Source organism: Crocodylus siamensis, chromosome 6 (assembly GCF_052110815.1).
Source record: "Crocodylus siamensis isolate JL-2025a chromosome 6, ASM5211081v1, whole genome shotgun sequence".
Taxonomy (NCBI): Eukaryota; Metazoa; Chordata; order Crocodylia; family Crocodylidae; genus Crocodylus; species Crocodylus siamensis.
The window spans coordinates 93468125-93483359 of record NC_143400.1 but is presented as its reverse complement, the minus strand read 5'-3'; the positions used below and the strand labels follow the sequence as shown (position 1 = coordinate 93483359).

The window sequence follows — 15235 nt, the reverse complement described above, 5'->3', positions numbered from 1 at the left end:
TGACTGCTGCTTTGTTGCCCCCTCCCTCTGTGCTCCCCAGGCGGCTGGGGAGGCCTCCGGGCAGGCCTGAATGGGGGCAGCGGGGTGAGGGGGCTCAGCCGGGTCCCTGGATTGCCACGCTGGAGGGGCCGCCCTTTGTTCCCCTGCTCCGGCTGGTCCTGGGTGCTCAGGACCCCCTGCCGTAGCCCGTTCACTTCACCAGCCATCACCCATCCACTGCCCTGAGATGCAGGGCGACTGGAAAGCCGTGCATTAGCCCTCAGACCCGGGGTATTGTGCGTGCTCCAGCATCTCTTCCTCCCCTTCTGTGCAGAGGGATTTTTCTTCCGGGGGCCAAAAGGCACATCCCCAAGGGGTAGGTGCGTGGGCAGGGTGGGCAGCAGCTTGGTGGCTTTTGCACCTCCCAGTGGCTTCGCCGGTGCCCCTCAGCCCTGACCTGCAGCCCCCTGCCAGCCAAGCCGTGCCCATGCCCTTCGGTCCTGACCTGGCCCTGCTGGCCAGTGCATCTGTGTGGAGCAGACCTCGTGCCTGCAGGTGTGCGCGGGGCAGTGCCGAGTCAGCGCTCTGTAATCGCTGCCCACAGATGGCACTGGGTGGGCCCTGCTCCCAGAGCTGTAAAATCCTCTCCTGGTCATGCCCACGGGGCAGGCAGGCTCCACAATCACATGCAGGTCCAAAGTCCCGTGGCAGGTGGTGGGTAGGCACACGGCACATTCAGAGTCCCTGCAGGTGTCCCGGCTGCAGCCTGCCCGCTCCCAGCATGCGGTGTCCACTGCTCCTCGTGCTCTGGGCTGGGGTCTGGGCCAGCTGCTGCTGTATTTCTAACATCACCATCCCAGGTAACCCCAGCCCCCTTCCCCCAGCCTGGCGCAGCTCGGGGCCTTTCTCCTCGGGACACTGGCACAGGTGTGGGCCAAGCACTGGGCTCACAAGTGGCTTCGGGTTGGTCTGGAGAGCAGGCGATGTGTCAGCATGCGCGTCGGGGTTGTGGGAATGGGATCAGCAGGGCACCCATGCCCTCAGGTCTGGGGGGGCTGCATTGCAAGCACCCACAGGCGGAGGTGGGGATGGGGCTTTCCTGACGGCTGCCTCAGCCTGGCACATCCTGGAGACGTGGCTTTGCCGACGGCCAAGTGCTCCTTAGCTGTGCGTGGCGCAAAGTTAACGAGGCAGGAGTGGCCACCCTGAGGGTCCTTCCACCCCTGGCTGCTCCATTTCCGCGGGGGCGGTCTGTGGCTGGCGCTAATCCCCTGTCCCCCACGTGCCCCTGAAGAGGAGGAGAAGTATCCCTCGTTCTGGAACCAGCAGGCATCCAAAGCCATCCAGGCCGCCCTCGCCCTCCAGCCCAGGCACTACCTGGCCCAGAACCTCATCCTCTTCCTCGGCGATGGTGAGTCCCCCCCAGGGCCTGCAGAGGGGGTGCAGGTCGGCTCTGCCTGCAGAGTCCCATTGCTCAGAGCTGGGCCATCTCCCCGCGGGCACCCTCCGGCCAGTCCCGGTGCCCCAAGAGCCCCCAACCCATGTTGCAGTGATCAGGGTGGCAACCTGAGGTGGCCAGGGTGAGGGGTGGAGGGTTTTGGCCCTGGGTAAGAGCCCGGGGGTGCTGGGAGGTGATGTTCCCAGTGCTGGGAGGAGATGGTTTGGTGTGTGAGTGCTGTGTCCCCTGCAGGGATGGGGGTCCCCACCATCACGGCCACGCGGATCCTGAAGGGGCAGCTCCAGGGCAAGCTGGGCCCCGAGACGCCGCTCGTCATGGACACCTTCCCCTACGTGGCACTCTCCAAGGTGCCTCAGCAGGGAGCAGCGTACAGCCCCTGGCGCAGGAGCAGCTGCCTGGCCCCTGAGAGGCGCCCCGAGCCGGGGAAGGGCGTGTGGCTAGCTCCAGCCTGCGGGGCAGAGCCCCTTCTCCTGCTGGCCGGCGCGGGGAGAGCTCAGCCGTCTCCCAGGGCAGCGTGCAGCACCGGTGGGGCAGTAATCTGCAAGGCTGGAGCAGAGGAGGCCCTGGCGAGGATGCTCCTTGCTCGGGCTAGGCTGGGCCGCCAGCTCTTGCCCCTCCAGGCTGGGGGTCCCGAGCCCCACCTCCTGGGCCGCGGGGCAGGGGGAGGGGTGGGTGTTGCCTCCCCCTTCCTGACCCATGCCCTGGCCTCTGCAGACCTACAACGTGGACCGGCAGGTGCCAGACAGCGCGGGCACTGGCACGGCCTACCTGTGCGGGGTGAAGGGCAACTACGGGACCATCGGGCTGAGCGCAGCCGCCCGCTACTCGCAGTGCAACACCACGGCCGGCAATGAGGTCACCTCCGTGCTGCAGAGAGCCAGGCAGGCCGGTAAGCGGGGCCGGCCCTCCGAGACCCCTGTGCCCGCACCTGGAAGCTTGAAGGAGCGTGCGTGGGCCAGCCCGCGCCCAGGGCGAAGCTGCCCGCTCAGGCATGGTGCCCGGTTCGGGAACAGCCCTTCCGGCTCCCCTGGGGCAGCAGGTGCCTCCGGGTCTGGGTTCGAGGGGCGGCTGGGGTAGGACCCCGGGAGGTGGGTCCCCGAGGTTGCAAGGGTGAATGCCTGGGCTCTGGCCCCCGTGGCAGGGAAGTCGGTGGGGATCGTGACCACGACGCGGGTGCAGCACGCGTCGCCTGCCGGCACCTATGCGCACGTCGTCAACCGGGACTGGTACGCGGACTCCAGCATGCCCCCGGACGCCCAGCGCGAGGGCTGCAAGGACATTGCCATGCAGCTCATCCAGCACGTGGACTTCAACGTGAGTGCCGGGGCTGGGCCGGGGTACCCGCCTCACACCTGCCCCGTGGGGCTGCCTCAGCGCCCCGGCGGGTGAGAGGCGGGAGGCGAGAGGGCCACGCCAGGGGAGCCCGGCTGGGCCAGGGGATGCCCTCGCCAGGGCACCTGGCCCTCTGCTCCCTCGTGCCAGAGGCCAGGCGCAGGCGTCTGACCGTGCTCTCGTGGCCAGGTGATCCTGGGGGGCGGGCGGACGTACATGTTTCCCTCTGGCACGCCGGACCCCGAGTACCCGAAGGAGAACGGGACGCGCAGGGACGGCAGGGACCTCGTGGCTGAATGGCTGGCTGCCAGGCCGGTGGGTGCCAGGCCGGGCTGGGCCCGGGGCTCGCTGGGGCTGTGTGCACCGCCACGCTGGGGGGAGCCGACGGGCCCCCTTGCCCCGCGGGGTGCACGGGCCCGGCTCACGGGCCGCTTCCTCAGGGGGCCAGGTATGTGTGGAAGAAAGTGGATCTGATCCGCGCCAGCCAGGACCCGGCCGTGACGCACCTGATGGGTAACGACCCCCCGCGCCCCTCGCCCCCCCCGGCGCCAGGGCAGCATCTTCCAGCCTCAGCGCCTGAGCGGAGGCCTGCCATCTCCTCCTGCCCCTGCCCCCCGGGCCATTTGCACACCCCTTTCCCAGAGTGCTTTGCAGGCCGGGAGCTGCAGGCGCAGCCCCCTCTCGGGTGGGTTCATTTTTGGGGCACGGGTTTCCCAGGGTGCTTTGTGAGTCTAAAGATCTGACAGCCCCTACCCCGTGTGTGCGTGTGTGTGTGTGTGCGTGTGTGTGTGTGGGCGCGCGCTTGTCCATGCGTGCGTATGCTCGTGACCGTGCACCGGTGTATGTGCATGTGCGTGCACGTGTACCTGTGCACATGTGCGTGTCTATGCGCGCGCGTGTGTCCGTGCATGTGTATGTGGGTGTGCGTGTGCGTGTGCGTGTGCGTGTGCACGCCCCGCAGGCCTGTTCGAGCCGGTCGACATGAAGTATGAGCTGAACCGCGACACGGTACTGGACCCGTCCCTCGCCGAGATGACGGAGGCGGCCATCAGGGTCCTGAGCAGGAACCCCAGGGGCTTCTACCTCTTCGTGGAAGATAAGTGGGGCCGTGGCGGGAGAGCTGCCGTGCGCCCCGGGCTGACCCCGCCGTCGCGGGGGGGCGGGGAGACCTCCCTGCCTGGGGCGCAGGGACGCCCCGAGCTGCGGGCCGGCTCTCCCCCGCCTTGGGGCCGAGCAGCCGCGGCGGCCCTGGCAGCGGCGGGCCCCAGCCGCCGTCTCGGGCCACGTGGGAGGGCGTGGGCGCTGCGGCGCGGGGGACCCCGAGGGCGAGGTGGCGGGGAGCGGCCCCGGCACCGTCCGCTGGTCTCTCGCCCGCTCACCTCCGCCCCTTCCCCGCATCCCCTCACGAGGCAGGATCGACCACGGGCACCACGACGGCGTCGCCAAGGCGGCGCTGACGGAGGCCGTGGAGTTTGACCAGGCCATCCAGCGGGCCGGCGAGCTGACAGACGAGGCCAAGACCCTCACCGTGGTCACGGCCGACCACTCGCACGTCTTCAGCTTCGGCGGCTACACGCTGCGCGGCTCCTCCATCTTCGGTACCGCGCGGGAGGCGCGAGCCGCGGTGTCCTGCCTGGTGCCTGGGGCCCGGGCCTCCCGCTGCAGGCCGCGCACAGACCCGGCGGGGCCTGGGCTCGGGGCCTGCCACCAGCCTTGCTGGCAGCGTGCCCTATGCCCGGGGGCAGGCAGCCCCCCGGAGCACAAGCTGGGGGGTGGGGAAGCCACTGGGCTGGCGGTGCCCCTCGCCTGCCTGGCACTGCAGCCCTGCCGGGGCCTCCCGGGGCGCGCGGGGAAGGGGGCTCAGCCCTGGCCTGGCCTTTCGCCCGCAGGCGCGGCGCCCTCCAAGGCTGCGGACGGCAAGTGGTACACATCCATCCTCTACGGGAACGGGCCCGGCTACCCGGTCGCGGGACCCAGCCGTCCCGATGTCCTGCGCGAGCCTATCGGTACGGGCACGGGCACGGGCAGGGAGCGGGTGGAGGCGCGCCTGGGCCCGGGACGGCGGTGGCCGCAGGGCACCATGGTCAGCAGCGGCTCCGGGGCCCCTCTGCCCTCAACAGAAGCCAACACCTACAAGCAGCAGGCGGCCGTGCCCCTGAAGTCGGAGACGCACGGCGGGGAGGACGTCGCCATCCTGGCCAAGGGCCCCATGGCCCACCTCTTCCACGGCGTGCAGGAGCAGACCTACGTGGCCCACGCCATGGCCTATGCCGCCTGCCTGGAGCCCTACCAGGCCTGCAACCTGAAGCAGGCCTCCGGGGCTGCCCGCGCCGGCCCCTTGCCCGCCCTGCTGGCTGCCCTCCTCCTGGCAGTGCTGACGTAGCGCCACCCTCGGCCCCACCACAGCCCCCGCCTGAGTCGGCCGTGGGCACGCGGGAGCAGGCAGCCGCCACCCCGGGTCTCGGGCGCGGCCTCCTGGCCTGAACAAAGATGCTAACAAGCCGTTGTGTCTGTGCTGACGGGCGTGGGGGTGGTGTGCAAGGGGCGGGGGTGCCAGACCTCCACGGGGAGCTGCACTGTGTGACACGGGTGGTGGTAGGCTGGGAATCGTGTCTGTCGGGCGGGGGTGGGGTGGCATGAGGGGTCCTGGCAGTGTATGGCGAGCCAGGGGTTGAGGAGGTGGTGTGTCTTGCCGGGGGCAGTGTGTGTGTGTGTGTGATGTTAGTGCTTCTCTGTGTGTGCACGTGTCACAGCCAGGGATGCTGTGTGCATGGGTGCATGCGTGTCACATGCGGAGTGGGTTGTGTGTCACTTACGGGTGCTCTTTGTGTCACACTTGGGGGTGCTGCGTGTGCACATCACACTCAGGGGTGCTGTGTGTGGGGGTCCCGGCTGTCCCCAGAGGGGGCTGCGTGTGCAACCTCGTTGTGCCCTGGCCGTGCCCCCGCTCCCCACAGCCCCGAGCGAGTGCCCCTTGCACGGACATCGCCGACTTTATTGACCATCATCGGCCACGACAAACACCGCGAGCGCCTGCACGAGGGGCTGCCCACCCCGGCCCCCGGCCGCGGCCCCCGCCAGGCAGGGTGGCACCGTCGCCCACGGTGCCACCGTGCGTCGCTGCCTGGGACCGGGTGAGCGCGGCGCAGCAGGCCGAGACGTGGCCGTGGATGCGGCCCCGCGGTGCTGCCTCTGCTCCCGTGTCCTCACAGCCTCCGCGAGGGCCACGTCTCTGCTGCCACGCTGGGCCCAGGGGCAGCCGGGGGGTGTCCTGACGTGCAGGCGGGGGGCTGGGGGGAACACGTCCCAGCTGGAGCGGGTCCAGCGCCTGCTTCGCCTCAGCCTCTTCATCCAGGCGTCGGTCCAGCCCCGGCAGCCCCCTCGCTGGGACGGGCCCCCCCGAATCGTGCCCGTGCACCCCGGGGGGAGACAGGCGGGTGGGCTCACCACACCGAGCACTTGTGCGCCGGGTTCATGGGCGAGTCCTTGGGGCAGTGAAAGACGCGGCCGAACTCCTCGAACTGCGAGACGCTGCCCAGGACCCTGCAGGGGGAACGGGGGGTGGGTCCGGGGCCCAGGGCACGGCCCCGGTGCAGCCACCTCTGGGGTGGGAAGCGGCAGCTGGTGGCACGAGGCAGAGCAGGGCTGGGGGGCCACGGGGCCGTACCGGTAGTGCTCGGGGGCGTGCTTGTCGGTCAGCACCTGCAGGTAGATGGACTGCGAGCGCCGCTTGATGCACCAGTTCTGCAGAGAGACGCCGCGAGGGCCGGGGACAGAGGCTGGGTCGAGCCCGGGGGAAGCGGGACCCAGCCCACGCGGGCCAGACCCAGCTCGTTCCCCACTGCCACCATGCCACGGACGCCAGGCCGTTTGCAGCCGTGGGCAGACGGCGTTCGGGGGCACAGCGGGAGGTCCCTGGGGAGCGTGTGCGATCGCGGGGTCTCCAGTGACAGTGGGCCGGGGCCAGAGCACAGGGCAGCCGAGGGATGGCCCCCCTCATCTTCTGCCCCCCGCCCCATGGCTTTGCACGTGTTAACCCAAATGCCTGGCCCTGGCTGGCACTGCCCCGGATGCCAGCACGCTGTGGGCCCCTCCAAGCAGGACGGGGCACTGCAAGGCTGGGGGGGCTGGGTGGGTACCTGGGCGAAGGCGATGAAGAAGAGCTGGTCATGGGTGTACTTCAGGCGGTGCAGGGGGTGCTCAGGCCCGTGCTCCCGCACCCACTTCTGATAGGCCTGCAACAGAGGGGCACCCTCAGGGTGGGGGCCAGACCCCCCCACCCAGGCTTGGCGCCCAGGGTGGGTGGGTCGGGTCTGGGGCGATTCCCTGCAGCCTGGTCAGGGCGGGCAGTGCCCGGCCGCTCTGGTGTCCAGACCCCGGGGGCGGGGGAACGGTCACTCACGTAGTAGGCCAGCTTGAGCCCCCCCATGTCGGCGATGTTCTCCCCCAGCGTGTGCTTCCCGTTCACCTGTGGAGAGAGCAGCGGGGCCCGGAGACCCCGGCGTGGGGGTCACAGCCGGTGGCACCAGGAGCCGCTACCAGGCTGCCCGGCGTTGGGCCGGCGCCAGGATTTTTACGTCCACTTTTTATGGCACCGGTGATAAAAATTAAGCAGCCCCTTAAACCACTGCAGAGACGCGGCACGGAGCCAGCGGGCCCTGCGGGCTGGAGCAGCCCCCGCCAAGGGGCACAGCGCCCTCGGAGACGGGCTCGGGCTCCTCCCTGCCCGCGGGCGTGATGAGATGCCGGGACTCGGCGCACGTGCCCAGCCCAGGGACCGGGAGGAGCAGGCGAGCCCCGTGCCCAGGGAGACCCCGCAGCGGGCGGGCTCACCCGCTGGTTGTAGACGGTGAAGTTGTCGTACAGGTCCACGATGCACTGGGCTTTCTTCAGGAACTTGCTGTATGAGGCCTCGGTCCACCAGTGCACCAGATTCCCGTGGCGATCGTACTGGCCTCCTGCAAAGGCCGGGCAGGCACGTGTGGGCACCCGCCCGCTCTGCAGCGAACCCCAGTCCGGGCCCCCTCCGCACCCAGGGTTCATTCCCCTGCCGAGCAGGGGCTGGGCACGCTCGGCCCCGCGCCCCCCCTGGGCCGTGGCTAAGCTCTGGGCCGGAGGCGGGCGGCTCACCCCAGTCGTCGTAGCCGTGGGTCAGCTCGTGCCCGATGATGGTGCCGATGCCGCCGTAGTTCAGGGACCTGTTGGCCGGGGAGGCAGAGGAGGCATCAGCAGGGGGTGGAGTGGGGGCGATGCCCGGCCTGGACACGGTGCCAGGAACTGGGAGACGCGGCTCCATGGCCTGCCCGGCTCAGCCGGGTCCAGGCGCTGCCTTGGTCCTGGCCCCATACTCACTGCGGGAACTCGGGGTCGTACAGCGTGGGCTGCAGGATCCCAGCTGGGAACACTGCGGGGAGAGGGCGCATGAGGGCTCCTGCCCTGCACCCAGCCGCACCCCCAGCTCCTCGACACCCCCCGGTCCTGCTCTGCAGCCCTGGGCCCCAGCCCGACCCCCAGCCCCGACTGCGTCCGACACAGCCAGCCCCGACTTACCCATCTGGTTCTTGTTGGGCAGGTAGTAGGCGTTCAGCGCCTGGGGAGGCAGCAGCCACCTGCAAGGAGACAGCAGAGCTGCTGCGAGAAGCGCCCCCGGGCACCTGGAGCAGGCGCTGGACCCAGGTACCCTCTCCTGCTCTCAGCCCGGGCCCTGGCACCGTCAGGCTGTGGGCTTGCCCGCCTGTGCCCGCACTGGCCACAGAGGTCACCTTGCCCTGGGGAAGAGTTGGCCAAGCGAGGTCCCTCGGGCCCTTGCTGCTGCACCCTCAGCCGCCCTCACACGCCACGTCAGGGGAACAGCCGGCACGTGCCGGTGGGCATCGCCACCAGACCCGGTGCCCCCCACTCCGCCTGCCCGTGCCGGGTCCTGGGCACCTACGCAGACTTGTCGACCTCCTGCCGGATCTTCTTCACCGAGACCTTGATGCTGAACCTGATGCTGTTGAGGATGTTCCTGAAGTACGTCTTCTCGTCCACCTCGAACTGCGGTGGACACACGGGTCAGCAGGGGCCGGCGCAGGGCAGAGCTGGGGGAGGACCCCCTGCCCCCCGAGACAGCTCCCATCCCTTGCTCTCCCTGCTCCAGAGATGCCCTGTCCTGGCCCCATCCCATCCCTCGGGGGCATCCGCCCAGCCCTGCCCAGGGCAGGGGCAGCATGGCAGCTCCTGGGGGTGCTCTTCCACGGCCTCACCCGCGTCACCTGCTGTAAGCGTGTCGAGTGTGGCGGTAGGGCCGGGCTGGGCACGGAGCAGGGCCGAGACTCCCGACACCCTGGCCGCACGCCCCATCCTTCAACCCCAGCCCCAGCCCCAGCGGGACGGCAGGGAGGGAGGAGCTGCCTGGGGGCCCCCCAGGGGAGCCTGTGGGGGGCCAGCACGAGGGTGACACTCTGCTCCCAGATGCCGCCCCGCAGCCGTGCCCTGGCAGCGGAGGCAAGGGGACCCCTGCCCGTGCACGGTGCTGCACACTTGCCTCGTACTCGCTGTCGATGGAGTCTGGCTGCAGCAGGAAGTCCGGGTACCCGATCATCACCATCATGTACTGGAGCTGCCAGGGGAGCCAGTGCCTGCATCAGAGCTGCCCCCTCACGCCCGGGGGCACAGTGCTGCAAGTGCCCCCACCACCCCCCGCGGCCAGTGGTCTCAGTCCACATAGCCACGGCCCGTGGGCTGGAGGCCGCAGCTGCTACGTGGCAGCCTTGCACTGCTGGGCCCCAGCGCCACGGGGTGACTGTGCCTGGCAAGGCAGGCGGACAGGTGGCACCATACCTTGTCCCTGGCTGCACGCCGGGTCTCGTCATCCATCCAGTCCAGCTCGTCCAGCCGCTGGTCCAGGATGTGCTTGATGTCCTCCACCAGCTGCTGCACCTGCGGGCGCCGGCCCCGGGGTCACTGGAGCGCCGGGTTGGGGCAAGGGGGCACCTGGGGCCTCGCTGCTCACCCGGCTGCCACGGGACTAACAAGGGCACCTGTGTGCTCGCTTCCCCACCCTCCTAATCGCGGCCGTTCATTAGGTCGGGCCAGGAGCAGCCATCGGTCGGCTATTGAGTGGCATTGTGACCCCAGCTCCAGAGCCCCTAGCTCCGTGGCCCTTGGCCCCGTGGTGCAGGCAGCGGGGCCAGCGGGCCCTACCTTGGCCTTGCTGGCGGAGGAGAAGTGCTCGCGGACGAAGAGGGCGCCCAGGGCCATGCCGAAGTGCTTGTTGGCCTGGCTGAGGCAGACCCTGGGCAGCTCCAGCGGCTTCTCGGTGCCCTCCATCTCGCGGGACAGCTCGTGGATGGCCTCGCGGAAGGGCGTGGACAGGTGCTCGCTCAGCACCACCGTGATGCGCCACAGCATGTAGTTGTGCAGGATCCTGCAGCCGGCAGGTAATGAGGGTGCGGCGCCAGTGAGGGGAGGCCGGACGCAGGCCCGGGGGTGGGGGTGCCCTGTGCTCCCCCCTGCCTGCAGGCACGTGGGGCTGCGAGCGTCCCACTGCAGGATCTCGTCAGCCCGGTGCTGCGGTGCCGTTCGTTAGCCTGAACTTGGGTCTCCCGCCACCGTGCAGAGCGGGGCGTGGGCAGGGGGGCCCTGGTGTGCAGCTGGGGGAGCAGCAGTGGGGCTAGAGGGACGTCCAGGAGCAGGCATCACTCCCTGGCCAGATGTGTGTGTGCGCTGCTCCGTGTGTGTGCACATCTGCCACTGCGCGTGCATCTGCGTGTGTGTGTCTTCCGCTCTTGTGCATCACCCCAAATGTGGACGAGTGTGCAAGAATGCAGGTGTCCAGGTGTGACAGGGAGTCTGGCTCTGGGTGTTCAGGCATGTCTTCCTGTGTGTGCACGTGTGACAGTGTGTGCAGGTGTGTGCCTCCGGAAGATGCGTACCCCCATGTGTTTGGGGGGGGTGGGGGTCGCTCCACATCCCTGCAGGCGCTCAGGGCGGGGGGCCGCGGGCACAGCTCCCCGTGCGGCTGGGCGCCGTGCTGGGCGGCCAAAGCAGGCGTCAGCCAGCAGAAGAGGCCAGCTGTGCAGTGGTGCCCGGCTTGGCAGGGGGCTCTAGGGAGCTGCGGAGGATGAGCCTCCACCTGCATCCCACCCCGGAGTGACTCCAGGGGTCTCTACCCCCCGCGGCGCTGCGACACGGGGCGCTCCGGGGCAGAGCCAGCCACGTGCAGCCCTGGCCCAAGCTGGAGCCCCTGTAGCACGACCCAGAGCTCAGGGGGCAGCTGTGGACCCACCCCTTCCCTCCTGCCACCCGCACGTCTGCACCGTGGGCTTGGCCAGGGCATCCCAGCCGTGCCCAGGGAGCCGGCGTGCAAGGCCCCCGTGCGAGGCGCTGGCGGTACCTGCTGGGCGTGCTGCGGATGAGCTCCGACACCTTCTGCATGTAGTCGGTGGCCAGCAGCACGACCTCCTCGTCCTCCGAGAAGTCCTCGTGGAAGATGCGGTCCAGCAGGTGCTTCCACCTCAGCTGGGGGGGCCGGGGGCAGCTCTGTCACCACGTGGGCCTCGGCTTCCCCCACCCACGCTCTGCCCCTGCCCCCACCAGCCCCCTTCCCGTGTGGCGCTCTGCCTCGCCGGGCCCCAGCCGCCTGGCAGGCGGGAGCAGACCCTGCACCTCGGGTCACGCCCCGCTCCAGGCTGAGTTCGTGCTAGGAGCCGCCGGGGGTGGCTGAGCAGTGGCGCGCAGCCCCGGATCCGTGGCCCGCGTGTATCGGGGCACGCGGGGCCCGGGAAGGGCACAGGGCCCGGGGGCTCCGACTGCACGCGTGCATGCGTGTGCGCGGTACTCACGGTGGGGGTAATGTGCTGCAGCTCGCCCAGCGTCACCTTGTTGTACATGCTGCTGACGTCCCGCCGCATGTCGTCGTACTCCGAGACCGTGATCTGCGTCGCACACGGCAGTCGCTCGGGCTGCCCCGGCCCACCCCAAGTCCCCCAGCTGCTGGGGGATGGGGGTGCCACCCCTGCCCTCTCCTCTGACTGCCCCCGGGGGTGGAGGAGCTGCGGGTCACACCCTGGGCGCAGCGCTCGCTCCCCGGCGAGTCGGGGCTCCAAGACGCCAGCCCTGGGGCCTGTGCTACACTAGGGCGTCCCCCGCTCCCCGCACGCCAGGAGGGGGCAGGTGGGCCGCCCCCCCAGCCAGGGGCACTCACGTTGGCCAGTCGCTGCTCCAGCTGCAGGATCTCGGCCGCCTTCTGTGGCACGGCCTCGGCGCCCAGCAGCCCCAGCAGGCGCTCCATGAAGACGCGGTACGCCGCCAGGATCTGCCGGACACGGGGCGGGGGTCAGCCGCGTGGGGTCCCGCAGCCCCCTCTCCTCCCTCCATCGCTCCCTCTGCCCCAGTCAGGGCTCGGCCGGCTCCTCTGCCCCGGCTTGGGTTTGAGGCCACCCCCGGGGTGGACCCGGGCCCAGCTGGCAGGGGAAGCCGCCCGGGTGCTGCCCCCACGCGCCCGCCCTGCTCACCTTCTCGCTCTCCTCGTCCTGGCCCAGGTAGAGGGTCCGTTCTGGCAGCGTCAGCCCATCCTGGTCAATCTGCAGCACAGGAGCGGAGACCGCCAGCCTCACTGCCTGGTGCCGTGGGCTCTGGGTCCCTCCCCCCACACCACGGCATTGCCGCGCTACATTCGAGGACATCAAACAGTCCCCCCACACCACGGCGGCAGTGGGGAGGGCATCGGCGGGGTACGAGCTTGGCAGATAATTGGCTTCCCGCACTAGGGGCGCTGGGGCCCTTGTGTCAGCGTTATGTGATGCCGCTTTGTTCATCCTCCCCAGAGCCAGCCGCACCACTGCGGGTGCCAGGCTCCTTCCACAGGGGGGTGCGACGTGACGGGGGCACGGGTGCCGGCCACACAAGCTCTCGCAGGCAAGCCTTGCTGCTGGAGGGGGCACGTGGGGACCCAGCAGTCCTGGCCTCGGAGTCCGGCTCTGCCACTGCCCTGCTCCGTGCCTCAGTTTCCCCACCGCCAGGGCTGTGCGGCCCCCCGCGCTGCCTGGCTGGGGGTGTCCAGCGAGACCCAGCAGGAGCCAGGCCGCTGAGGTCGGGCAGACCCCGCCAGCCAGCGGTGCACACGCGTGCTCGCGCATGCACACGCACCCCCCTCGCAGTGCCCGCCTGGCAAATCGGCTGACATGCTGCTTTGCTAAACGCTGCAATTACACGGAGGGAAATTGCCTTCCCCCGTCCTCCCCCCACCCCTCAGCCGCATCTATTCAGAGGAGAGCCGCCTTGCTGGCAGCCGCAGGCCCCTCGCCCCCGGCTCAGGCCCGTGTCACCGGGTGACTCCGAGCCCTGGGAGCAGGTACCCTGGGGAGCGCCCCGCCGGGGCCCCTCACTCCCAGCCCGCGGCCCCGCCCGCCCGCCCGCCGCCCGCGCTGCCGTCCTGCCGCTCCCCAGGCGAGGGCAGAGCTGAGCCGGGCTCTCCCCCGCCGGGGCCGGCCCGCGGGCTGCGTGCAGCCGGGCGGCGGGAGCCCGGCCGGGGGGGCGCTAACCTGGCTGGGCCCCCTCCCGGGCCGCGCCTGCCCCGGGGCCCAGAGCAGGGCTGGCAGGCAGCGTGCCGCGCTCCCCGCCGGCCGGGGGCCGCGCACGTGTGTCACAGGCTCCGTGCCGAGCTGCCGGCGGAGGGTCTCCCCGGGGGCAGGGCGTGCGTGCCGCGCCGCGCCGCGCCGCGCCGGGGGCAGTGACCGGGGCCGCCGCGGGCGTCTGCCAGGGGCCAGGAGGCGGGCGCGGCGCCGCCGGGGAGCCCCGTGCTCCCGCACGCCCGCGCCCTCGGCTCGCCCCGCGCTCCCGGGCCGGGCCGGGCCGGGCCGGGCGTGCCGCCGCGTGGCGCCAGGGCGGTGGCGGTGGCGGTGGCGGCGCGGTGCGAGCCCGGGCCCGGGCCCCCCCGCGTCGCTCCCGGGGCACAGCCCCGGCCCCCGGCCCGCACTGACCCGGATGAGGTGGCGGGAGGCGTTCTTGTCGTCCAGGCTGGCGGTGAGGGAGAAGAGCACGGCCGTGCTGTACAGCCCCTGCGCCCTGTAGAGCAGGTCGGTGAAGTCCCAGCGGCCCGGGCCGCCGCCCGCCATGTCCCAGCCCCCGCAGGCCGCCAGCACCTCCAGCATGGGCTGCGGCCCCAGCCGGTCGATCTCGGCCATGTCGAGGCAGGAGCGGAAGAAGGCCTTGACCTTGCGCTCGGCCGAGGCGCGCGCAGGCCGGCGCACGGGCCGGAGCAGGAGGCGCCGCAGCTTCTCCTCGTTCTGCTCGCCGATGGCGGCGATGATGCCGTAGATGAGCTTGTCCTCGGGGATGCCGTAGCGCCGCAGCCACCCGCCGCAGGCGAAGGAGTAGAAGTCCTTGCAGGGGTCGATGGTGGGGTCCACGTTGGCGGCGACGAAGCGCGAGGCCTTGAGGAAGGCCCGCTTCTCCTGGCAGCCCTCCAGGCAGCGGCCGTCCCGCTCGGCCGCCAGGTACTTGAGGGCCAGCATGCAGCCCAGGATGACGCACAGCCCGGCCGCGAAGACCAGGCCCGAGAGCAGGCACACCTCGCGGCGGCTCCAGCGCGGCAGCCCGCGCCGCGGCTTCCTGGGGCTGGCGCCGAGCGGCAGCGGGAAGCCGTTGGGCAGCGAGCCGCTGTGGTGGCGGCTGGCGAACTTCACCTCCTGGAACTCGTCGTAGTGCGCCGTGAGCGAGTAGGTCTTCTCCATGCCGCCGCCGCCGCCGCCGCCGCCGCCGCCGCCCCTCAGCGCGGGGGCCGGGCCGCGGGCCGAGGGCGCGGGCACATGGCGCGGGGCGCGGGGCGAGGCGCTTCCCGGCCGAGCCTGCGGAGCGCACAGCCGCGCCGGGTCCGCGCCGGCGCTGGGAGGAGCGACCCCGCCCGCCCGCCCGCCCGCGGGACAGCGCTGCCGGCGGCGCGGGGCACCGCACCGCACCGCACCGCACCGCACCTCCGCTCCGGCTCCGGCTCGCAGAGCGCGGGCGGCGGCGCGGGGCGGGGCGGGGCGGGGCGGGGCCTCCCGCTGCCCCGCGCACGGGCTGCGCGGCCGCGGGGGCGGCACCGACTTGGGGAAAGTTGCGTCCCGCGCCCCGGCTCGGCGCCCGCGGCCCCAGGCGGCCCCGGGGGGGCGCGGCCCGCCGCTCCCTCCGCGCTACCTGGCGGCGCCGGCGCTGCAGCCGGCCGGGGGGGAGGGGCCGGCGCGGGCCCGGGGCCGCCTCTGCCCGCGCCCGCCCGCCCGGGGAGCTGCACTGCGGAGGCGCCCGACGGCGGCTGCCCCGGCCCGGCCCGGCCCGGCCCGCGGGGGACCGGCGGGCGCCCCGGCGCAGGGCAGCGCTGGCTCGGGCTCCGCTCACGACCCCCGGCAGCGCGGCCGCGCGGGGCAGGGCCGGGCCGGGCCGGGCGGCCGCGCGGGGCCGGAGGCGCCTGAAGCAAAGCCCCGGGGCGGGCGCGGCGGGCTG

General features: G+C 71.7%; 2 protein-coding genes across 2 annotated transcripts; one reads left to right on the top strand and one right to left on the bottom strand.

The window, feature by feature from the left end:
• The first annotated feature begins 1669 nt into the window (after nt 1–1669).
• Nucleotides 1670–5175, top strand: LOC149863211 (intestinal-type alkaline phosphatase-like). The gene is made up of 9 exons (XM_090051622.1): nt 1670–1785; nt 2153–2327; nt 2580–2752; nt 2960–3085; nt 3211–3283; nt 3732–3866; nt 4177–4368; nt 4660–4776; nt 4891–5175. Exons 1-9 carry the CDS (start codon nt 1672–1674, stop codon nt 5151–5153), a joined length of 1368 nt encoding a protein of 455 aa, XP_089907748.1. The 5' UTR covers nt 1670–1671; the 3' UTR covers nt 5154–5175.
• A 133-nt stretch (nt 5176–5308) lies between these two features.
• ECEL1 (endothelin converting enzyme like 1) lies at nt 5309–14787 on the bottom strand. Its single transcript, XM_090051557.1, has 17 exons — nt 13735–14787; nt 12268–12336; nt 11958–12068; nt 11596–11688; nt 11148–11272; nt 9956–10178; nt 9593–9691; nt 9297–9371; nt 8703–8806; nt 8321–8379; nt 8123–8174; nt 7901–7968; nt 7604–7728; nt 7173–7238; nt 6910–7005; nt 6438–6514; nt 5309–6313 (listed from the first exon to the last, which is right to left on the bottom strand). The coding sequence occupies exons 1-17, from the start codon at nt 14485–14487 to the stop codon at nt 6214–6216; spliced, it is 2295 nt and encodes a 764-aa protein (XP_089907683.1). The 5' UTR covers nt 14488–14787; the 3' UTR covers nt 5309–6213.
• Nucleotides 14788–15235: the final 448 nt, after the last annotated feature.

Bases quoted from the DNA above. Each gene is read 5' to 3' on its own strand.
- LOC149863211 (XM_090051622.1), top strand. From the start codon at position 1,672: ATGGGGGTCCCCACCATCACGGCCACGCGGATCCTGAAGGGGCAGCTC. The intron at 1,786-2,152 runs GTGCCTCAGCAG...TGGCCTCTGCAG, and splicing joins CCTACGTGGCACTCTCCAAG to ACCTACAACGTGGACCGGCA. The intron at 4,369-4,659 runs GTACCGCGCGGG...TTTCGCCCGCAG, and splicing joins GCGCGGCTCCTCCATCTTCG to GCGCGGCGCCCTCCAAGGCT.
- ECEL1 (XM_090051557.1), bottom strand. From the start codon at position 14,487: ATGGAGAAGACCTACTCGCTCACGGCGCACTACGACGAGTTCCAGGAG. The intron at 9,372-9,592 runs GTATGGTGCCAC...CTCCCCTGGCAG, and splicing joins GGCGTGCAGCCAGGGACAAG to CTCCAGTACATGATGGTGAT. The intron at 7,969-8,122 runs GTGAGTATGGGG...CCCGGCCAACAG, and splicing joins TACGACCCCGAGTTCCCGCA to GTCCCTGAACTACGGCGGCA.